We start from the raw sequence: 24,618 nt of genomic DNA, 5'->3' as shown, positions 1-24,618 counted from the left end.
GGAAAGAGAAGAAAATTGAAAATGGAAAGAAAGTAAGGATGCATGTTTGCTATTTGTGATACAGAAAGCAAATAGGTATTTGCTGCTAAAAGTTGCTCTCAGGAAACCCAGACTAACGGTTGGGTGGGGTTTTTGTTTCTTTTTGTTTGTTTTTGGTTTTTTTTGTTGTTGTTTTGTTTGTTTGTTTTCCAATTGGTTGAACAAAGACAGATCATTATTTTCAAGTTATTAAATCATTACTCTGTTGTCAAGCTGGGAAATAGCTGTGATGAAAGAAGCAGCAAAAGAAACGCAAGGGGTCCTCGCCACTTCTTCAGCATGTCATTTCAAACTCAGTCTACTTCTGCTTTGATAGACTAGGAGAGAGTCTTGGCGGGTAGCTGTAGAGCCACACTTAATTGGACTTTAATACAAAAGCTAATTACTTAAATGAAGTACCACTTGGTTTGTAGGCTTGGAGAGCATTTCTTTCTCTTCCTTTCAGCTCCCAAAGGAAATGATGTTACAGGACCTCCATCCAAGTTTTCACTGCTATTTTTCGACAGCATACAGGGCACCACAGACAACCTACTAGAACCTTATCAGAAACGCATTTACAGGAACTAATTAGCCACTAGAGTCAAGCTTCTTTTTTACTGGTATAAATTCAATAGCAACATCTAAGATATGAAAGTGCTTTTACATGGATAGCATTACATTGATTAACACATCACATAAGGTTTTGCATGCATTAGCATATTTATTGCTCTTTTTTAATTTTCTTTTTTCCCCAAGCCTGTCTCAGACCACCTGCTTTGGCATCTGAGAGCAGCCTTACTATTGCATCTAAGCCCAGAAGAGTAACAGGTGACTCAGACTGCCAATAGCCACTGCCACAGTGAAGTTTTGCCACAGGGAGGACAAGGAGCCAGGGTCTTGCTACCCCACACAGAAAACTGAGCTGTTAGGGCAGAGGAACTACTATTTCCCAAGGTTTCACTCATCTTTTTATAACAGGGATCCCCTATTTGCTGTACATATGCTAGAAGTAGTATCCAAACCACCGTGCCACATTCTCGGGCTGAAGAGAACGAATTAAAACTTGAAATGTTGATCAGAAGTTCCCGGCTGAGCATGTGGATGCAGAGAGCTGCCACCCCACTCTCCCTACCATCAGACCATCACTCTCCCTACCAAAGGCCATTGTGCTTTCACAATACAGGGACTTGGGCAGGAGGGACTGACTGCAGCACCCTTACACCCTCTTCCACACAGGTATCTGACAAGGATTTTTTTGGAACAGCAAAAAGCTGGAAATGAATGATGCGTGTGGGGCACAGGAGGCAGAGGAAGCTCACAGCACTGAATTTCTCACTTTTCTACACCCCTCGAGGACAAACTATTCCCCAATAAAATAACTGAAGTTGCTGCAAACCCAAAAGATATTTTTTTCCCTTGGTAACTTTCCACTTTGTTACAACACAGGATGAAAGTGCCCATACGTATCGGATTTGGGTACGGACAGAGGAACAGTGGCCATTAGACACACCAGTACAGTACTGGTCCTATAGCAGCCTATATATGAAAAGGCACCGCCTCATCACTTGCTCTATGAGGAAGTTCATCTGTCTCTCCAGTAGCACCAGAGCAAGCATTAATGAGGGAAAATAGCTCCACAAAGTAACACTACGTCAGACTGAGTGAAAACCGTGCACGCTGCAGCATTGCGCAAGGGTGAAATCCAACGCGTTCACCCCAGGTGACGATAGCTCAGCCGCACGCAGGCCGGAGCTGCAGGTGAACCTGCAGAAGCAGCTTCTGCAAAGTCAACCAAGGTAGGGTCTAGCAGAGGCCCCAGGGTGGGCTGCAAACCTGGTCTCACTTGAGGGGGGAGTGGAGGTGGCTTGGGGTCCCCCACCGCAGCAGGCAGCATGATGCTGCAGCCCCCTTAGCTCCTCCAGGAAACCCCGGCCAGCAAGGCTGGGAAACTAGGAAATGCATCGCTTCGCCTGCTGCGGTGACAGCTTGTAAAATGGAGGGGCTCGCATTTATCTGGTTCACTAGAAGTGTCGTGAGGTTTGACTAAACGACGCTTGAAAACACTGAGGGCACTGAGGGGTTGTATATGAGGAGAGACGCCTGGAAAGCCTCTACTTACTCACTTAGAAGACACAGTCTAGATGGGGAGATGGACCCATCAGGAGATTCTGCTCTTCAGGTAATTTTTAAAAAAATGCTACATTTGTCAAATAGTGAAATCTTTTTCTAGTAGTATTTTCAAATTAAGAAAAAAATCACATTATATTGAACGTCAGCTCCTTAAAAATTATTTTTTGCAATTCTTCTCTCAGATAAAATGGCTGCAAGGTTTCTAACTACAGAAACTACGGATGTGATAGTCCTCTAAGGGATGCGAGCACCCAGTAGTCTTCAGATTTCTTTTATTGTTAATTATATTGTTAATTGAGCAACTGTGTGGCGACCAGGGCTAAACCAAAACAGTGATCTAATTAATTCAATCTCTAGCCCACTTAAAACATTACAACAGTCTAATTCTTCATTACTGTGGCAATACAGAATCCTATTAACCAACACAACTGGAGATTTTCAGTAAGAAGTGGCAGTTAAAAAACCCAGTAGGGTTTACACCACTTTAACATTAAAAGAAATGGTGACTTTTTTTTACTTTATTTTTAATATATTTTCTTCCAAAGGATAAAATGAAAACAAGAGAAATACTATTAATATCATTTTAAAGTAGAGTTTAAATGAAGTTATCTATAATTGGATAAAGAAATTTAGCTTTTTAAAGTGTATGCCTTGAAAATGGGCCAGAAAGTCATCTGTGCATTTTACTTCTTGACAGTAATCACTCTCAATATTCTGTAAAGGTACCCAGGAGACAAGTAGAGATGTTTGGTATTGAACAGTAAAACATAATCAGTCTTCAGGAAGACAGTTAAAATTACTGATCTGTGACATCTCACATGTTCAAGTCAATTAAATATGATTAACAACTACCTGGGCTGATGTGCATGTTGCTCTTTTGGTATATAGAGAGGGAAAAAGGACTACGGATATTTACTCACCCTCCTCCTTCATATTCATGTGCAGATGTGTCCTGGAGCATGAACATATGTTCAGAAAATTGTTTGAGGATAGGGAAGGAATTGCTGAAACTCATGAAACGATAGAGGCTTTGCAAGTTTCCTGCTGCCTAAAAATCTACTAATATTTTACCAGGGGGAAGAAAACTAAATAATCTAGAATCTGGCTATTTTTTTAATATTCTCTTTCCAAGGTGATAATCAGCACCGTATCAAACTGATTTTGCCTACCTGAGCAGGTGGCGGTGGTTGTTGCACAAAGCCCTGGGGTGGCGGTGGCGGCTGCAGCACTTGCTGGGATACTGGTGGACCTGAACCTGTAAAGCTTCCTGGGGGAAGCTGCTGACTTGGGGAAGCCATAATGTAACCCGTCTGCTGGGCAGGCTGCTGCAAGATAGGTGATGGGTAGACAGGACCAGAAGGTGATTCGGGGTTGTCTCCTGATGATTGACGACTTAAGCTCATCTGGTTAAACTGCGTTGTCATGTCATCTCGCTACAGGGCAAAAAGACAGTAGAAAATGATGTAGACACGATGTCTGCAGTAGACACGCAACTTCACAAAACAAAATAGGTTCAAACAGAGCATGAGGGGGAAAGGAATCACTCAGCTCAAATACATGCCAAACTTTGCATGGATATCTACTAAAAATTGAGGCAATTACAATGAAAAATCACTATAAATGCTTTGACAAAGACTTCCAGACTGCAAGGTGAATGCCATCACTTGGCACAAAAGCCAATTATTTTGCCTTTTACCCTAACCCCACCACCACTTTTATTCCAAAATGACAAGTGAACTTTACAGTTCAAAAGAAGACATTTTAAATATAAAGGGCATGAAAATAATGTTATGAATACCTGTTCCCCCAAACACAGAATTCCTCAGCCAAACACAGGCTGGTAATTTCATCTGTGTTTCAAAAGGATCCCAGGAGGAATTCAGTAAGATTCAGGTGCAGACCTTTTCCTTTTTTGATTTTTTTGAAAATCCAAGGTTGTAATCACACAGAAGGTCAAAAAAGCTAAGCTTGCTATTTCAAGGCTTTTTATTTAGTGTTGGAAAAAAACAAGTACTTTATTTGACTGGAGGGGGAAAAAAAATAATTTATGGTAGGATGAACGTACCAAATAAAGTCAATGGACCTTAGTCCCACCACATGCTAGCAATGATACAAGGATTCTAGACAGTATCTGTTCAGTCTTGCAAAAAGATCCATACTAATCAACGCTCTCAAGTTTATTCTGTGAAGGTCGAAGATTTACAAATGTGGTTCTACGCATCTTCATTTTTGCCCATATCATAAAACTTTTGCATACTCAAAGTTAAAATTCACTCTATACAGCAATAAATCCTGCACAAAACTCCATCCTGTGCTAAAATGCAGATTACAGTTCCTTCGTTACACATCCTCATGGATAAGGAATAAGCACTATAAAAATGCTTTTCACTTTGAGCATCCATGCTATTTTTTAAAAGGAGTCTCTTCAATTTTGTTTGCATCCCTGTGGTGTTCATTCTTCAAATGTATTTATTGGCAGGAAAATTCAAAATAGGGAAAAAAAAACCCCAAATGTGTTTGTTTGTGGAAAGCACTACCAGAGACTGCACAGAGACTCACCCTCCTGCTCTGACAGCAGATACTACCGGCCAACATTTTAAACACTCCTGGCAGATCTTCAGGTGGTGTAAGAAAAGAATGAAATTAACTTTGCCATCATCCTACATCCATAGTCAGGCACATAAGCTGTCTATCTGAAGTTGTTTCTTTAAAGAGCTAGGATATTCGTTACCTGGATGGCAAATGACTGCAATCAGATTCTACGAGAAACTTCATTGAGCCTGGAATGTCTCTGGATTTGCACGATACAGACCAAGAGCTTCAAAACCCCATAATTTATACATTGTGTGAATAATGTAATGCACATTGAAGACACTAATTCAAGTGAAGTTTCACTATTAAATTAGCTGCTAAAAATATCAGCCTTCCTACGACTATCACCAGAACAACCTGAGATGCCTGCAAGACACTTTTCAAGAGAATTAGTGCTGAGATACGCAACTTCTGTTCAGGATGAAATAGTTTTTATTGCCCTTTAAATGGTACCACTCATCTACCAGGCATTAATAACATTATTTTAGCTGCAAGGATCCGTTCAGCTTTGTTTCCGTCTCTTAGTGTAACTACATGACATGTCTACCTTGGGAAAAATATCAGTTGTAAACAAGATTACCAGAGCAAGAGAAAAAAAAATAACAGAAAAATGTCTTGTAGTGCATCTTAAAATGTCATCTTCATTTTACAACAATATAATTTTAGTCCTGCAGGCACTAAGCCAGATTCAGACTCCATAAGAGCACTCTATTTATTTTTATTATACATATTCATTGGTGCTCTGTCATGATATGTAGTGTACCACACCTTCTGCAGCTGGTTCACCACTACTCTGTTTTCCAAGTGCTCTGGTATCAAAAGAGAATAAATCCAGGCAGTGGGTCTCTTCTCTGTCTTTGTGGACATAGAAAGTGGATAATCCAAATCTCAACCCCCCAAGTTAGCAATTTAAGCTCCCTCAACACAAAGTGGGGAGACACAAGCTCCTATCACAGGCACAGAAACCATTTTTCTGGAGGCTCTGCTAACCAGGTAGAGAGCTAACAAAATACTCCAGATTAGATACCCTGAATCAGGGGGAATGCTCTTACAAAATGCTTGTCAGTACCAAAAGTGTTAAGGTAAAAGGGGTTTTAGATGGGGCTCTCGCTTAGGATGCCACTCACAGTGCTCCCCAGAGGCTCTCGGGCATACTCAGGCTCACACACCCAGTTTCAAGCAAAGAAAAAAAAAAAATTAAAAAATTCTTTAGTACCACAGAAAACTGCTGCGTTGGAGAGACTGGCAGGAGATGCTGGGGAGGATAAGATACTGCTGGATATTGGACTGACTGAGAAGATGGCTGCATTGCCTGAACAGGCTGCAAAATAAACACAGTGAAAGACAATAAATACAATCTACTTAAATAACAACAACAAAAAAATCTGTTACTGAGAAAAAAGATCACAAACACAGCTCTGAAAATGCGGTGACTTATCACCAGCCCAAACACAAGAGGTCAGCTGCTGTGATTTTAGTCTTCATTTTAGCCTTATACCAAACAATTCTTTATTACAGATTTTTCTGCCTATTTTGATATATTTGATGGCCGTTAGATTAAATAAAGCCACAGCTACACCTTCTTATTGCCGATGTGAGGCAAAGCCAAATTATGATTCTACATTTAATTTACAGAGCTAAAATGGAAGAGCAGCACAGTGTAAGTGTATATTTGAATTTTGCTGATAATGACTGATTTAACTCTGAGCGTGTCATAGGCAAAGGAATAATGATGTTAAAGCTGCTTTGGCAGAACACAATAGCTGAAAAAAATTCGACAATGAACAAATTGCAAATTAACAGCAGCTTGGAGCAGATGTTTATCTAAGTAGAACAACAATTTTCTATGGCACCGTTACCTCGGAATAGCTTTGCTGTTCCTTTCGTTTTAATCTCTCATTTAACTTGAGTCTTACACAGGTTTGGTACTACCTCCATCTTCTAAAACTGCTAAGACCAAATGATAAAGCTACACAAGAACCACAGTAGACCTTGGCTGCTCTGCGGTAAGCAGGATACAGGATTCTTGCTTGAGTAGTTTCCTCCCCCTGCTCTGCTCTGGGAAAGCAGGCACACAATCCACCAAATTAAGTTTGAACCAGACCCAAACTCTGCTGCCCGTGCTCAGCCACGTCTGGCCACACGCCACAGCCAGCCCAGGGGCCAGAGAGCTGACGTATTGTGGCACTGTGCCCAAACTACACTGCTCTTCCCCTCTCCTGCTGTAGCTCAGAGCAGGGTCATGGCCAGAACTCAGGGTGCAGGCAGAAGACCCACGGTCTGTGGCAGGGGTGCTCAGAGAGTGGGCTTCCCACAGCTCAGGCCTGGTATAACGAGGCGTGGAAGACTTTATAGAGTCCTGCGTTGTTCTTGATTTCTTTTGACTCAACACCACTGCTGTTGAAAGGAACAGGGAAAGGTTCCCAGCTCTTCAGAGAGAATTACAGACTGCACTAGTTTGAGAATGAACGCTTTAGCCTTCACTGACAGGTGATTCTTGCAATATAAATTTATGTAGACATACACCAACTTGCTTAACAGTCCTTTTCAAAATGAAACCATCCTTTAGATGGAACTGAAAAAGGAATCTTCCCTCTCCATCTGTATCATCCATGTTGAAAACAAAGATCATGGGTGCCATTTGTTTCAAAACAAAGTAAGAACATCCTGATATTCTGTCTAGCTGCATTTGTCCCTCCTACCCTTTAGGTCATCCTTCATATCCCTAAGAGCTTCTTCTCTTTTTCCAACGGCCACCACACCTACCTGTGTCACAAGGTGACTTGCCATTTGCTGCTGTGGCTGTTGAACCTGCTGAGGCTGCTGGGATGAAGGCTGCTGCTGAGACTGTCCTACCATCTGGCTCCTCATCGTCTGCTGGCCACTGGGAGGATTGTATATTGCCGGTGTCCCATCAGGATTCACAAATGGTTGACCTGAAACAAAACACCCTGCCTTTGCTGAACACTTTTAAGAATGTATTCTTCTCTGTATTAAATTATACAACCATAAACCAAAAAACCAAACACATTCTAATAACATAGTACTGTACTTTTGAGAGCTGTGCCCTATGTAATTAGAGGAGGCAGCACTGGAAGTTATCAAGGAAGAAACAATTAAGATGTCTTTGAAAATCTCTTACATACAGGATGAATTCTGTCCAAATTTCTACTAAGTTGCTAAACCTTTGCTTCAGATATTTTTGCTGGGGGAGGTAACCTTGCAAAAGCACGTTTGTTTAAAAATAAACAAACAAACAAATATTTACTCAAGTAATTGTCTTACAAACAAAAAAGAAATGGTATTTCTGTGAGGGGAAGATGTATTCCATGACCTCAGTTCTCTTTTCACTTCCAACATAAATTCCTAAATCAAAGGAATTACAGATGTTTCCATGAGAAAAAAGGAATTTTAGCAAAGAAGTGATAACATTTAGAGTAAGTAACTAAATTATGAATATATGAGATAAAAAGGGAGATCCGGAGGAATTCAGTGACTGAGAGCAATAGTGAAATTACAAACTTCTGATTTGTGTACCACAAGTGTCTCTACCTGTTCTATTCACTCAGCCTTTCAGTTCCTCCCTCTTATTTATCATGGTCAGAAATGTACGAGGAGCATCAGATATGGAAATCTTGCCTTCTCTCGCTAAAGCACGAAGACTGTCTGGATGAAGTCACCACATTATACTGGGCATGTCGCACACTTAAAGTGAGAAAGGTCATGATTAGAGTGAGTGGAAGAGAAGCATGGGACAGTTCTGTCCACTAGCTGATTTCCTGCTTCTTGCTGTGAACACATTGAATGACAACGGCATAGACTCCCTAGATTTGGGAGTCTCAGGCTCCAGAACTACTTTAGGAGACTGGGGAAATCAGACTGGGTGAGCGGGGGATAACAGGCTCCCGGAACATGCTCGGATATCTCCCGGATAACATGCTCGACAGAAGCCATAAAGAGCATTTCCTGTGGCTCAGTGAAGGTCAACAGAATTGAAAGAGAAAAGGTCCAGCAATGCTTTTAAAGACAGGGGAAAAAAAAAAAAAAAAAAAAAGACCTTCTGTGATGAAATTTTTAAATAAAAAACAAAAAGAAGATATCAGATGGTAACAGGGAAGACATTCGTAAGTTATGAACTGTGGCACTGACAGAAGGGCAAAAATTGTGATGTTATTAAATGCTCTTAAGTTGTCAAAGGGGTTAAGTCAGAACTTGTCAAGAGAAATCCTTTACAGGGTAAAACAAAGTGGTGAAATGGGTGAAATGGAGAGCAAAACAGCATAGCCACATAAATGGTCCTTTCCCAGAGCAAGCAAGAAGCTTCTCTACCTGGGGAAGGAGAAGAAACAAAGGAAACTGCACATATGGAAAAGAAAGTGTGGACTGCCAACACCTGAGAAGGAGCTGAGAGGTATGATCAGAGCAGGAAGATACTGACAGCATCTGTGTAGGTCATTAGAGGCTTGCACAGTCAGTGACTATGTAGTGTGAAAGGAAGCAAAGATCTTTAAAGGACACGGTGTTATGATCAAAAGAGAGAAAAAGATTGGAAGTAGCCACTCTGCAAGAGGAGAAAAAAGAGCTAAAGAATGGTGTTACATAGGGAAAGAAAATCTATTCATTACAGGAAACAAAGCTCCTTTTTCCTTTTCTTTAAACTGTCTTCTCTTCATCTATGATTCTGACAGCATCCGTCACTTTGATAGCCGATCACAGCATCCAGCAATCTAAGTCCCCTCCCTACGGAGCTTCTTTTGTAACATTACCCTAACAAGATGCAAAGATTCTGAGCCCAAAGAGTGGCAAATCTGCAGCATGTATTTTGCTGCATGTTAAAAACACAGTAGATACTACAGTATAGCCTGACATGCAGCACAGGTAGCAGCGTGAAGCTGAGACAATAATTTCAGTCTTTAGAAGAATCTGCTCCCTTCATTTTCTTTACTACGTATGTATTTACAAGGCAACTACAGAAAAAAAACATGCGGTTTGAAAGAAACGCAAAATTGTACGTACACAAAAACACTTGCTCCTTGAATATTAAACATACTGACACACATGAAGCTCTCAATTATGCCTCTGCGGACAATGAGGCACACCAGGAGGGAAGACTAGTTACGCTAGTCTAGTGACAGCATTGAAAGGCATTAGACGTATGGCAGACAAAGACTTCCTAGGTACCAGAGAAAAATATGAGCTAGCTGCTGCAAATTACTAAATGGACAAAACAGATGTAGGAGATGTTCCTCTTAAACAGCTCTTCCAGCTTGCAAGTGTGGTGAGCTGCAACCGCTGTCCTTGCCATGGCCAGGAACAAGCACAACCTCTCAGCTGCTGGTGGGCTCAAAGCAGCAGTGATTCCTTTCATTTGTTTCTCTCAGTTCTACCACTTGAATTATGGATGGACTTTTGCCTAGGCCTGCTGAGTTTTGTTTGGGAGTGCACCACACAGCACACAAAATGCCTTCTGCTATATTGACCAAGAAATTCCAGTGTTACAGACAGAACTGTCAACTACCAAAACAACAAAAATGAGTAAATTAATAATGATGGGTTTTGTCCTGTCCCTGCCTCCCATTCTGTCCTCTCCTCCGAGTCATTTTAAGAAATGACTAAAATCCTCATTTATGATGACAGTATTAGGCTCTCATGTCAATAACGTAGTATCTTGGAAAAAAAAAGTACACGTAAATAGTAAAGGCTTTAGTAACTTGCACAAACATGTACTTTTCTAAATCATCTCTCTGGAAAGAACTTACCACATTTGAATCTAAACAAACAAGAACTCCTCCCTGATTTTATATATGCTGATATATACAGATCAGCCCCAGGTACTACGGTCTCCAAATGTCTATGGGAAGTTTGGTTTAATAGTTTGTCAAGGCTGTGTTTTTCTTAAAACCTGCAACTTTCAGTTTTTCTTTACTCCATTCTGACTAAAAAAGTCTATTTAGCAGTGGACTTACAAATAAGCTTACACATTCGCACCAAAATATTGGAACACAGAGGTGTAATACACGTACAACACTGGTTATAAATAAAAATCCCCAAATAAAAAGCTCCTGAATGCTCTACTAAGGACTCTGAAAAAGTATTTTGGAGTTCAACTCTCAACTCCCAGCATAATGGAAAACACATTGCACTGTAGACTTTGTTATTTTAAACACAGCATAACTCAGCTAAGGGTGACAGCCCAGCTAGTCACGGTCACTGAAATAGTCCAGACCACTGAAGAAGCATCACAGTCTCAACCTCTCTGAACCTGTCAATACAATACTGTAGGGAGTAATAGTGTAACATTAGCTGGACTTCATCTGGACCAAGGAGGTAACAAATTGCCTTAAACTTTCAGCAAGCACTCTGAGTTCAAGCTGAGTGGTTACTGAAGAGTCCACAGTGCTTGGGTGACTGCAAATGCCTTGTTCAGGGCCACGATATGGAATTGAAGAGATCATGACTTTCTCTTATCACAAAACTTCCGATTTAAATACAATTGCTAATCACATAAGGAAATTAACCTTGAAGTGGTAATTCAAATGCAGCCTCTAAGCCTTTTGAAATTCTTCTGCTGTTAAGCACGATTTCTAAAACTATGAGCATCGCATTTCGTTTGCACTATATCTCAGCATGCCTGATATGGAAGAGGGTCTGTCCTTACTGAAGCTAATAGGATCTCAGAGGACTCACAGCCAGGGAGTGCCAGAACTTTACAAGATTAATATCTTGTCTGGGACAGCACAAGTGTGTTTTGCATCACTTCCCACCGGCATCACAACAGCCTCAGAAAGCCAATCCAGCTTTGCCTGCAGATTCGAAAAGAACAACCTGCCAAATGTAATTTCTACATATCTTTACTGCTTGCTTCTCATAAAATGCCTCAAGGAAAATATATCTAGAAACATGAAATTTGCCAATTTCCCAGATGACACCAGAAACACTGAAGGGCAGTACCAGGCAGGAGAGCATCGTACTGACCTGTGTGTGGGTTGAGAAGGATACTGCCAGGCGGTATCCCTGCAGCTTCAAGTGGAAGAATGATATAGCTGGTGTTGCTGGGGCCCACCTGGCCACTCATCCCATTCTCAGGGTAGGACACGTTGCCTGAAGAGCTGGCCGTCACCCCAGGGACAAGAGATGCACTTTGGAGAGGCTGATGTATTCGTGACAGGGATCCTGAGGAGCCAGCGCTGCTGGAAGACTCTGAGCCTAAAGGAGAGACACAACCGCAACCAGGGGTTACAAGGGACCCCAGTCCCCATCAGATACAGCACGCACATGAGGACAGCCTTCACAGACTGCAAAGGCAAGCGCTAGTCATGCCCAGCTCATAGGAGTGGGGTTTTCACACCCTACTGAGCTCGGTATCCAGCGGTATTTCTACAGTTCAAAAGACCACTTTCATCCTGCAACATCCGCTTCCCTCAAGCCAGTAAAGAGCTTTATCAAAGAGAAGACAAAATCCTCAGCATATATTTATAATGTCAAAGTATTGGTTCATAAGGTATATGAAAAAGAAAAAAAAACAAACCACCAAACATTTTCTGTAACAAAAAAACCCCAAAACAATTAGCAACTGAGTTGTCAGCCAAGTAACAAGGTAGCTATGCCATATGTGTATTAACCTAAAGCTACCTAAGACACTACCTAAGACTTTTGCTACTTTGATTTTTCAGGACCTAGTTTATTAAAATTGATCAATCAAGATAAATCAAATGTGCTAAAATACATTTCTGCCTGGAAGGATGAGGAGATGCATTACTGTAAAAACAAATACAATTTCCAAACATTAGAGATTTTATTTGATTAGATTTCAATTCGCTTCACATAAAAACGACAAGAATCTCAGAGCGTAAGACTCATATGAATGGCTTCCTTAAAGTAGGATGTTAAGGCAAATACAAGGGAGGTGTGAAAGCAAATGTCTGCATGGATGCTTCCTTCCAAAAGTAAAGTATATTTTAATTGCAACTTCTTTTATTTTACTTCAGTGCAGTGTCTATGCTTCTTACATTAATTACTAACCTCCTTAGTGCCCTCCTCCAGGTCTAGACTAAAAATAAAACAGAACTCAGACTTAGGTTTTAGCAAACTTCTTTCATGGAGGGCAAATTACATCCCTTCATATTTGGGATACTGCAGGAGGACCCTGCAATAGACTGCTTAGAGTCTTGGATTAATTTCCAGTCAAATCCATATTGGAATTAATTTCCTCATAATCAGAGCAATCTTCTCCTCTGAAGAAATCACACCAGCATCCTAATAGAGGGTCTTTCCACAGATTACTGCAGATTGCTGTGTGAAACACAGTTTTATCCATATTCTGCAAACTTTATATCCATACAGCAGCTACTACAGAGACAGTCCTCTTTATGTACTGTGGACTATTTGCCATCAGCATGACCCTAAATCTGCTTCTCCAGTATCTAATCAAGAAAGTAACAGAGATTTCAGAAGAAATTTTCAATTTCTATAGATTCACTTCTAAGTTGTATTAGTTGCTGTATTTTTCCCCTCCTTGTAGACCGAGGTTGGAAATTTAGAAAGACTATTTCTGCAGGGATAGTTTTATTTATTGGATCATTTCAGATTTCAGTGTTTCTAGAAATTGCAGAGATATTCCTGGAGGTCATCCTCATCAAGCTGCAAGCAATGTATTGCAAATGTATACGCAACTGCATGAGTTTCATTTTCTTTTTGTGGTAGTTACTGGGTCCCTTCCTGTATTTCTCTGGTCCTTCTACATGCACTTCATGTTGCTTCTTTGAGTTCTTGCTTTACTTTCTCCTTTTTTCCATGACCTATTGAATTCAACGGGCTGGAAAGCTACCTGGAGATGCAGGAGAGATCATTATATTTCATGAATCTCCCAGTGTTATTTCTGAGTGTGTAAGTAGTGCCAAGCCTGAGTTCAGATCTCTCTCTCTCCCCATTCAGCTATTCTGAAGAAACGTCGTTAAGAAGAAGACTGCAGGTGTGACATTCAACTGTTGTTTTTTTTTTTTTCTTTTCCCCTTTTCAGCTGTTTTTATGGCAGAATCATGGATTGATCTTTACCAGCTTCTGAATGTTGAAAGCCAAAGGACTGCAATGAATTCAGATGTACTCATCAAATGGAAGGCAGAAGCTGCAGCTATCACCAAACATTGGCTAAGATGATAGTTTTGAAATGTCTGCCTTCAAGATCAGAAATTTGCTCTCCTATGTCAGTAGATCAAGTTGGTGATTTTGAAAGAACACAAATAAGACACAAAATCACTTCAGCAACTTTCTGAATATTAAAAAAAAATCCTAGAAATTACTACTTAACCAATTTTGCTCCAATTTATCCTGTAGAAGAATGATCTATTTTAATTTTTTTCCATCACTACAACTTATTCCCTGTCATTTTAAGTCTAGACATATTAAGCCAAGTGAATTCCAACACCAATGTTTGGAAATTAACAGGAATTAATCTTGTCTTTGTAGCTCTGATTAGCTGTTTTCACGGTGTCTAAATCTGGAATAAGAAATCACCACATAATGAATTCAGTACTGTAGCAAATGAAAAAAAAAATTAACTATCTGACTTTATTCAGATTCACATTAAGAGATGTCTTGCTAAAGACTTCTGAAAGGAACTCTGACTAAATGAGATTTTTGCCCCCATTACACAATCCAACCTCTTTTTTCAGCATGTAATGATGGCTACTTCTTCTAGATTCTTCTGTCATTTTCTTGCTGCTCCACAGTTGCCATAACAATAACCTTCATATTCTCATCACTTTCCATTAATATATTTCTAGAGTATTCTGATAGATACAAGAGTTCAAGGAGTGGTAAAAGAACAAGAAACAGAAAAGTCACCAGAAACTCTTAATAGTTTAGGGGGTTTGTGGAGGGAAAGCATGGAGGTCCCATTAACTTTCCAATATCCTGAGCGCTAGTGAGCAATGCAACATGTCTTGCTGTATTTTCTTTGGGTCAGCATTCAGTACCTGACGACTTTGGACAACTCTGTTCATCCCATCTTCCAAGTCCAAGGTTAATTTTTTTCTTTCTTATCAACTGGACTCTCAAGATCCACCCACTACTTGCTCCAAACAATCAGTTTTTCAGGAGCAGTACAGTGCTGATCACTTCTGGAAGTATTTTTGTCTTGGATAAAGTCTCTTGGCTTAGGAATATTTATTTGCTACTTTTATAAGTCAATTGCATTTCTATATATTACAATGTATTTAAGGGTTTTTTTAATAATAATGGTACGTGCTCATGTGAACACAATTATTCCTCTGCAAGTTGTACTTCTAAAAATAAGATTGACGTTTCAGCACAGTTGGTTGGTGGGAAGAGTATGACTGGAAGCAGTTGGCTCATGATTTATTGCCCATGCATCAACATTCCTACAGTTTCTCTTGGACTCATGAGATCCATCAGGCTAATGCCCAATTAAAGGAAATCATAAAGAAGCAGAAATCCAGTTGCAAAACTCAGAGATAAAATTATAATTTACAAGATACTTCATATTAAAAAAAAAAAAAAAAGGAAAAAGGTTCATGTATTGAAATGCCTGCAGTATAATCGCCTTTTCCCAACAGGGTAGCAATGAACACCTAACAGGAGAGATTAGACTGTGGCTCCAATTACTTGGAGCCCCGCCAATGAAGTTAACGATCCCTACAGATCTGTATCAACAGAGCTGATACCCCAACACAGTCAGCTTTTCGTAAACGGGAGGGAAAGAAATACACTCCAACAGATGTGCATTCCACTGAACGGAAAATGCATTAGGAGAAGCTAAAGATGCAATATTTACATCTTCTAAGTCTTCCAATAATTATTTAAATAGATATGTAGATACACAGAGGACATTTCTTTGAAACACATCTTGTCTTACCTCCTAATAATGTATATTAAAACGTGTTGTGTCAGTGAGAATAACATAGCAGTTGATAATCCACATTTTATCTTCATGGGTGTATTAGAGACTGAACAGGTACATCTTTGATGCCTACAGGGGCATCTATTTCACTTACCACTCTACATGCTTAATCTATCCTGGGAAGTCCATTATATTACTGAAAATCTAAACTAACCAAGGTTTTGCATGATGTTCCAAGTTGTAGGAATGCAATCTTATTGCAATTTGTTCAATTATTAACTCCCTATACAATACTGAATTATTATGTAATACATGTCTAGATATCTACTAACCTTCAGAATAACAGAGCAGAAAAATTTATTTGCAATATACAATCTGTGCTTTTTAATGGAACAGGGCTTTCTAATCAATCAACAGGTGCATGAAAATAATCACCAGAACCAGTAAGATAACCATGCAATGGGTTTCAAACAGCCCCTTTTGTGAAGTTTGCAAGAATGAAGTAACATAATTCCTTTGCTAAACTCTAATTCCTGTGCAGCTGAATGCAATTAAAGTCTAAGACTAATTGACACTACTGGACTCTAGTGCAGACAACAGCACATTCTATGATCTATCTTTACCTAAGGGCAGGCTAACATCTTTCTGTGCTTCAGTTTCTGTTTGTCTGCTATGTACCACTAATTACTGATTTATCAGAAGTTAAAGTTAAGGGCAGAACATTTAATTTTGGTGACAATAATAAAAACCATCCAGAAAGGCTACAGTGCTAATATTGCATCACTATATATACTCATGAAGGCAGCTGTGAGCCATTAGTGAACATACTTGAAGGCTTAATATTTCCACGCTCAAGAAATGTGTTTGACAATGCTTCTGGATGAATATCATACATGTAGAATAATTTTCGTATTTAAAATGGTCACAAAACCTTTTCCATCACGTAACAAATGAAGAATATTTTGACCTACCTCTGACTTCAGAATGGCTTCATACATACTACATGCAGGACAAAAATGCTTTAAATTTATTACTGTGAATCACAAAGTACTTCAGAAAACAGATTACTACATTCTGTGGAGAGGAGAACCGGGACAGAACTGGTGCCTACCAGGCTCTGCCATACTATCAGGGTAGAGCGCCTAATGCTTGCAGCTACACCTCTGTAATCTCATTCCAATCACTGTTGTAAAGATAAAAGAAAATAAACAAAATCTCTCCAAATAAAAACATGATCAGGCTTTAAATGTGTACTGAGCTACAGAACTCCCAGCACTGCCTATGACTGGAGTACAGAATGATGAAGTTCTAATGCAAAAAAAAAACACAATACAGTGTCACTCGGTACCTAATGTACCTTAGAAAACACATGCAAATAGCACGTAGGGGCTCTGACAGCTGTATGAATGCACTCAGCATTTTTTGGTGAAGTGAGAACACTTCATCAAGGCATATTTCCCCATTATTCTTTGAACAGTCATTCTTTTCTGCTTTAATGCCATTCAATAACATTTCAGAGAGAAAGACAGAAATAGCGATTCACATATTACTTCCTCTGACTTTCCTCAGGCTGACTGATAGTTTGACTTTGTGTCCTGGCTTCGAAGGTGTAAGTTTGTTTTGACATCCAGCCTTGCTCTTTTTCTCCATGTCTTCTTTTTATTTTTTTCCTTTTTTACTTTTTCTGTGCCTCACCTAGCTTTCAAATTTAAACACTTTGCTTAAAAAAAAAAGTCAAAGCACTTATAATATGTAATTGCTTTGCAAAGAACATTGAATTTTAGTATCACTGATTTTTAAAATGTATTATAAGAGCTTTTGTTTGAAAGCAGTTTTGGGTTTGGGGCATACAGAGTACAGATGCGTTTACAAGTATTGGCATGCTTCAGAGATGTCTTCATCAATACATCTTCTAAGTGCACCTTTTACTATGCTTGATTTTAACACTAAAACAGCTATTTTCAAGTATTACTCTTTTGCAATTAGATGTCTCAACTATCCAAACTGGATTTCACTGACATAATTTTAAACGCTCTGCACCTCTGCAATACAATGCTGCTGAGAAATGCATTTACTTGCACTGTACTGAAGGCGAATGATATGAAAAAAGCCTATCAGGAACCTGTGCCTCCTTCCTAATTCATGCATATCAAATTGAATTCTGATGCAATGGAAAGATTCGCAGGAGGCAAAGAAACCTGGAGGTAAAAACATGGTCTGCTGCATACTTCAGGCCCCACTGTATAGCCTATTCGGCCATTATACAAATAAAAATACAGGGGAGTATAGTTTCAAAACTACATATACACTGGTTTTGCTATGTTGTGTACACTCATGCTCAGGAAGAAGCCAGAGGTAAACAACTATACTGTACTAATTTTCAAAGTCAAATTCACATCTTAATTCCACAGGATTTCACATATCTAAGGATGGAGTAAAATTGAAGGAGAATCTTATTTAAGATTCATCAACTTGAGATATTCTATGATTCCATGAATCTTAAGATAACAAATCCAGTATTTGTCTAGGATCTCAAAAGAAATGTAAAATAGAAGCATGAAGAAGAGGCAGGATATTCCAAAAGCTCGCAGCAGCTTTATGACCAGCAGGGTTTGAAGCAGCAGCTTTCCAACAACCCAGGTTCCTTTACAGTTGTGAAATATAACAACGTTTTAAACTATGTTCAAGATCCAGAGGTCCACTATGTTAAAGTTTTACTTGATTTATTCTGAAAATTCTGTTCTGCAGCATCTTGAATCACTGCAAAGGCATCCAATTTTGGGAACAGAAGTGAAATCTGACCAACTCAGATTTGATAAACTGGGTTTAAATTAAGTACCATCTATAAAATACTCCCGAGCTGAAAGAGCACTAAGTGCTAAGTATTGATTACCACTTGCCCTGTACTATATTTATCAAACAAACCGAAATGATGGAATCATCTCATGGGCTCATTATTTATTATGCACTTTTACACAAAAGTATAATAGAGTATCTTAATGGCATGGCTTGAAGTTGCTTAGATCCAGAGCCTGTGACTCACTCCTATGTTAGCGTTAATGTAAATAAATGCAGAATTCCCAACAGGTTTGCAGTGCCCTTAAATGAGGCCTTCATTTAATGGGAACTAAACAAGAAAATGGAAAGATTGTGGGACCTCTGTGAATCCAGTGTGCTTCTGCCTGCTTCCACCACAGCACACTGTCTCATTTGCCAGCAGTGAGGGAGAGGCTGTGCTCCAAGATACAGATGGTCTGCATTTTAACAACAACAAAATGTTCTTGGATTTCTCATCAGACATATGACATTTAATTCCTCACGATTCAAGAAAAGCAAGATAAATATAAGGAAAAATCTGTGCTTTGTCTTAAAGGATTACCATCTTTTCAGGCTACAACAACTGCAGAGAGTGTTCAAATAGGACGTACACATACCTTACTCCTGAAAAGCCCACCTCACCTATGACTTGCGAACCTCAGGCACAATGTTTTCTTGATTCCTAAAACACTCAATACCAGGTACCCAAATACTAGCGTATGTAGATGGACATACGCATCTGCTATGCACAGGAAATACAACGTTCACATAATTCACCATCTAGTCCAATCATGGCGGTTGGACTAGATGAACTCTGAAGGTCCCTTCCAACCCAAACCATTCTGTGATTCTGTGATATAACATACTCAGGCACCTGATCTGGTTGGAGATGTCCCTGCTCTTTGCAGGGGGGTGAACTAGATGGCCTTTAAAGGTCCTTCCAACCCAAACTGTTCTATGATTCTATGATTCGAAGTACCAATACACCCATTTACCACCACACAACAAGTACTGTGAACCCAATACAGTACTAGCTACCTGTTTTAGACAGTTTGCCGGTACTTCTGTTACTTGATGAGCTATCTCCTCTTGTCAGGACGGTTATCCCACCAAAACTGGCTGTCTTTGTTATGGCTGGCTTCAAATTTCGATTTGAGCTGTCCGAGTCTGTGCTGCTCCATGGTCTCTGGTGGTCTGTCCACTTCAATTCATTCTCCGTACTGCTCTGCCGACTGCCAGATGCCTTCCCTGTGCTGTCTCTGTTACCCCTACAGACATCAGGAAACAAAGGCTTATACACAAACAAAACCATGTCAGGGCTGAGTCTATCTTTGGGTACCCTGCAGCAAGCCTAACAAAGAAAAAGGAAATACTCCGCATTTTTGAAAGCATGCCTGAAACAAGGGATTTGATCCCAATATTCATCTGCCTTCAGCAAGCAAACACTGCTGTACCCTTTCACGTGCACAGCACTTACCACTGCTCCTCTTTTGCATGTATCCTAAGAGCATTTCACCAGACAGGGCTGACGCAGCAATATTATGCGGCACTGATGGAGCATTTCTGTTGTCTGTTGACTGGTCTCTTCCCTCAAAGCCCTCGATATAGCTCCCTTTGCTGTCTGTCAACTATACTGTTCTTCTCACTAACTTCACCTGCACTCTATTTCCATCTTCATATCCATCCTCCTTACTTCTATTGCACCTTGTCCCCACTGATCTGCCTTTTCATCTGCTCTTGTCACCCAAAGCCTTCCCCTAAACATGTGTCCTCCCAGCATGACTCAAAACTCTTCAATGCTAACACTCCACGTAGACCTTAGACACCCACCAGTTAGGGTTTGGGTTTTTTTACCTTCTGCATACACTAACTGCACAGGTCTCTGGGTAGAGACTGCCTGTCCTTGGACAGCCACAGAGCATCCAGTGTATTGCGAGTGACAACAAAGTAAACCGTGAGCAGAATTTGGAGGAGAATTTGGCTTATTTACAGTGAACAGTTTACGATGTATGCTAAAACATCAAAACCTGCATAACTACTACAGTTTAGTGCACCACGACCATTATCCCAAGTAATGCTAATAACACTGGCTTTTGGAAGGCTTTTAGAAGACATTTGCCACCCCTCTGTCTTATTTTACAGCATAATACCTTGCAGGCTCAAAGCTTTTTCTACAAAACAAAAGGATAGGACTGTATCTACTTTTTTTTTTTTTGTCCCCTTTCTCCTTGTGAGCGTGGCTTCTGCTTTTTATTTGGAGAACCTGCTGAGCTGTGTCACTCAGGACGTGAAGGAGCAGCATGCCAAAGACGGGATCAGGCTGGTGCGTTCCTTGCCTGTGGTCAGAGCCCCTCACAGATGTGATCAGCAGTATTAACCTGTTGACCTTTGCTAGACCCGGACAGTGGGAAAGCATGAAGAGAAACAGCACAAAAGAAACAACATAAAAAAAGGAAAAAGATTTTAAAAAGAAATTGTCCTTAAGATGTAATTGGAAAGAAAAAAAACAAAGTATATTATTTACAGACTCTTTTGTGTTCTCGTGCTTAGAAATTAACAATTCTTTTATATTTATATATACTGTGGAAAAGAGGGAGAGAAACAGAATGCTTTTCTATCCCAGTTATTTGCAGTTTTGGGTTACATGAAATTCCTTTTTGTTCCCCAAACTTGAACAGATAGTAGTTATTAAGAGTGTCCGCATATGAGATGCCTCCTTACTCCTGCATGCCCTATCTAAGGCTCTCAGATCATCAAAGCCAACCCAAAGCATGGAGAAAAGTTTTTCTGACTGCTGCCTGTGGACATAGGATGCAGCTCCAGATGCTCCAGCACCGCTCCTTATCTTCTGCAGTCTCACCATCTCCTCCATGGCTGCTGTGCTGACATTCACAGTCAGCAACCATACGTCAAATAATCCCACATCCTTTTCTCCTCATAATGAAAAAATACGTAATATAGATCATACAGGTTTGAAGTGACACAAAACTATCACTGCTATATATGCAAACCCCAATGCATACAGACATCTAGTGATCACGCTACTTCCGCCCAGCTGTCCACGTGCCTTACTGGACAAAGGGCACGCTTCTGAAAGCATCCATTACTTCTGCCCACTCTGCTTAAGATTTGTGGCAGCTGATTGACTTTAAAAGCAGCTTGGCATGCTCAGTTCTGGCTGATTTCAACTGAACCTTTGGGAATCCACAGTGTGGGAAGAGAGCCTTCTGAAGCCTCTCACAGAAACACTGTCACCAGCAGGTTGGGTCTTCCATTGATCCAGTGTGTCATCTGATAAAAAAAGTTCTCCATGAAAATATGGACTGACTCCTACTGATTCCCTGTGCCTGGGGACACAGTCTGGGATATGCGATACATCTGAATGTTTTCTGGGCAGAAGCAATTCAAGTTTGGAAGACAAAGTTCACAGAGAAAGTTTCAAAACACTGCTACTTTAGATAAGGGAACTTCAATCAGTTTCACCTCATCGTACTTTTACTTCAGCTTTTAATAAACCAATGAAAGGAAAAAAGGTCAGTCTGGGCACTAGTCTGTGAAACGTGCCTGTTATACATAGTAGAGCAAAATGAACTTCCACCAATCAGAGTCACCCCCAAATTGTGGCAGTCTGAGCAGCTGGGCAGCTAAAAATCTCATATGGTTCCTGAGCCAATGATCCGTAAAAACCAAAGGAGAGAGTCCCATTGTGACCTCCCCATTCAAAGAGCTTGGGATGAGCAGGGTAAGAATTCTGTTCTCCATGCTCTTTTCCAACGACAAAAATGACATACCCATACCCATCAAGGTCTCCCTCGGGGAGAACATGGATAAAATAATGAGTGAGAGTTACAGGGAAACGGATATTAAATAAAGTCATACAAACCTAAACAGCTGTCTTTTCTTATGGGTATCATTGCATATACTACTGTCTTCCAACAGCCTACTGAAAAATGAAAAGAAAGATTATGGTAACAGACATGGTAATTCAAATTTATCTTGTTTTTAAAAAAAACAAGGCTAAAATTGCCCCACCTCCCTCTCCCATAATTGTGCACAGTCAACTGAACATAAGAAATGTCAGCCAGGGAGGCTGAAGGCCATTTAGCACTCCCAGTTACTAAGCAAGGTAATTCTCAGAAGCCAAGGAACCATACATCTACATCCAAAAGAAAATTCATAAAAATATCACTTACTAAGAACATAAAAAATGCAAGCCTGCATATATAATTTTAAGCACTTGCTAAATCGCTTGGAAATCTCTGCAGCTCAGAGAAATGCTAAAGTCCTCTGACGAAAAAGAAAGGCAAAGCACTTAAACACATACCTAACTTTCAACACAGCAAATCAATAAGGCTGCTCATGTGCACAGAACTAAGTATGAGTTTAAGTGCTTCACCTGATCAAAGCCTGTGAAGGCATGCAGCAAGAAAAAGCAGTGTTCTGAGGAACGCAGCTGAAGTCTCCCTCCTGACAACAACAGCGCAGCCAGCAACAGAAGCCCAGTTTCCAACCTGACCTTTTACTGGTCTCCACATGGGTATGCATCCTCACAATGGGAAAGCTAGTCAGCCAGCTCATGGGTTTGAGCAAAGTGAACCAAGTGCTAACACCAGAACTGGCCACATTCTTCTGCATGTAGGTGTGGGATTGAATGCATAAACCAACGGAGGCCTGGCTATGAAGTTCATGGTTTAACCCATAAAGGTCCCCACCCTACTCTCAGCAGCGCAGTGTCTGAGCACTTTCTATCCTGACTTGGGAATGTGAACAACTACATCATATTTATTCTTCCATCCTCTCCAGAGAGGGAAAAGTAGGTTTATGGAAGCATCTTCATTTTGCTTTTTGGGTTCTCTGTTGCATTTTTATTTATTTTGATAAAACATATCTCCACAGTCATGATACAGAAGAAGCAGCTGAGGAAATATCCTTGGCTCTCAAAATATGAGGCAGTTAGGTGTCAGTGGCCATTACCTCCTGAGGGAGTTCCCTCATTCCACTTTCAGGACTGTCCATCGGAAAAGCTGGTTTGTGCCACTACTGTGGAATAATTTTCTATGGGAATTGCCTTACCCATAAATGCACCTGACCGATGTAAAGATGGACAGAGACAGAAATACTGTGAAAGATAACCTCCCCTTCTTCAAGAGGATGATTAAGAGTTTTAAAACCTGCACAGGACAGACTCGGGCTAGAACTGCTCAAAAACTCACCAATGAAATTCTCACTGTTTTGGTGAAAATCATTACCTGCCATAAAGGTGCGCAATTTCTAAGATCTTCAACACAGCTAAGCTAATTTTTCACTGCTACAGAGCTAGCACTTTGTATTTTGTAGATCTTCATCAAGCACAGTTTCTTCTTCCCTTTGCTTTAAACAGATTTATTATGATAAACAAACATCCGTAAGAATTAACACACAGTAAGGCAAAGTAACGGTTGGCTCAGATATCACCATCTCATTACTACCATGCAGCAGTAAAGCAGATCTGGTCTGGGGGACTCGTGAGCCTTCACAAGCAACAAGTGAAGTCAGTGCTACCTCTCCGCCCCACGGGAGAGTCGGTTGAACAGAAACACGAGTGTGGTGTTTCATAAATATCGCCGTCCAGCCACTGCCGGAGTGCTTTTTAAAGACCAATAAGTTAAATTCCAAAGGCACTCCAGAGACAGGTTGAGGATTTGAAAGGAAACATTAGGTGGGTTCCCCCTGGCACCCCAGTCTGCTTTTTTGAACTGAAATGCAAAGTCGAGGGAAAGCAGCAGTAACACCTTCTCTGCTTAGATACAATACTGCAAGGCAATCTCTTTTCCCCCCGTTAAAGCGGAAAAACACTGCAGATAATATGGATTATAAATTTGCTCAACAGCCTTCGGCATTAGAATAAACAATTATAGAAGTATAGATAGACAAAATAATAAGAGAGAGAAACAGCTAAGTTTAACACCAAAAAAAAAAAAAAAAAGAGCTATTTTTTACCTGTTTTCCACAAAAAGGTTTTCCTGGGAGCAAACTGACTGAAAAATAAAAAAGGCATTGTATCAGACGTTCTAGATATGCTCTGCCGTTCCAATTCCTTCCTTGATTTTAGAATTATCTCCCCTGTTCAGGCTTAAGGGGATTTCAGTTCATGCATCATTTGCATTTGCAGAAGACAAGAGGGAAAAAAGGTCAAGAATAAGGTCAGGCCAGTAAAATAAATT

General features: G+C 40.2%; 1 protein-coding gene across 18 annotated transcripts in view; it reads right to left on the bottom strand.

Moving 5' to 3' along the window:
* Positions 1-24,618, bottom strand: part of ARPP21 (cAMP regulated phosphoprotein 21) — a 199,352-nt gene that overhangs the window by 43,666 nt on the left and 131,068 nt on the right. For 14 of the 18 annotated variants that reach the window (XM_086742913.1, XM_086742920.1, XM_086742912.1 and 11 more), the window contains 7 exons: positions 24,395-24,432; positions 22,299-22,358; positions 19,451-19,683; positions 11,716-11,946; positions 7,507-7,676; positions 5,957-6,061; positions 3,318-3,581 (listed from right to left, as the gene is read on the bottom strand). In XM_086742913.1, coding sequence (XP_086599039.1) covers positions 3,318-3,581; positions 5,957-6,061; positions 7,507-7,676; positions 11,716-11,946; positions 19,451-19,683; positions 22,299-22,358; positions 24,395-24,432 — 1,101 coding nt within the window. The remainder of the gene's footprint in view (positions 1-3,317; positions 3,582-5,956; positions 6,062-7,506; positions 7,677-11,715; positions 11,947-19,450; positions 19,684-22,298; positions 22,359-24,394; positions 24,433-24,618) is intronic. The other 4 variants (XM_086742924.1, XM_086742925.1, XM_086742929.1 and 1 more) reach the window with 2 other exon arrangements.

The sequence above is a fragment of the Chlamydotis macqueenii genome, chromosome 2, assembly GCF_036417535.1.
Source record: "Chlamydotis macqueenii isolate bChlMac1 chromosome 2, bChlMac1.mat, whole genome shotgun sequence".
Lineage (NCBI taxonomy): Eukaryota > Metazoa > Chordata > Aves > Otidiformes > Otididae > Chlamydotis > Chlamydotis macqueenii.
The sequence above is the reverse complement of the archived record's forward strand: the minus strand, read 5'-3'. Positions and strand labels throughout refer to the sequence as shown.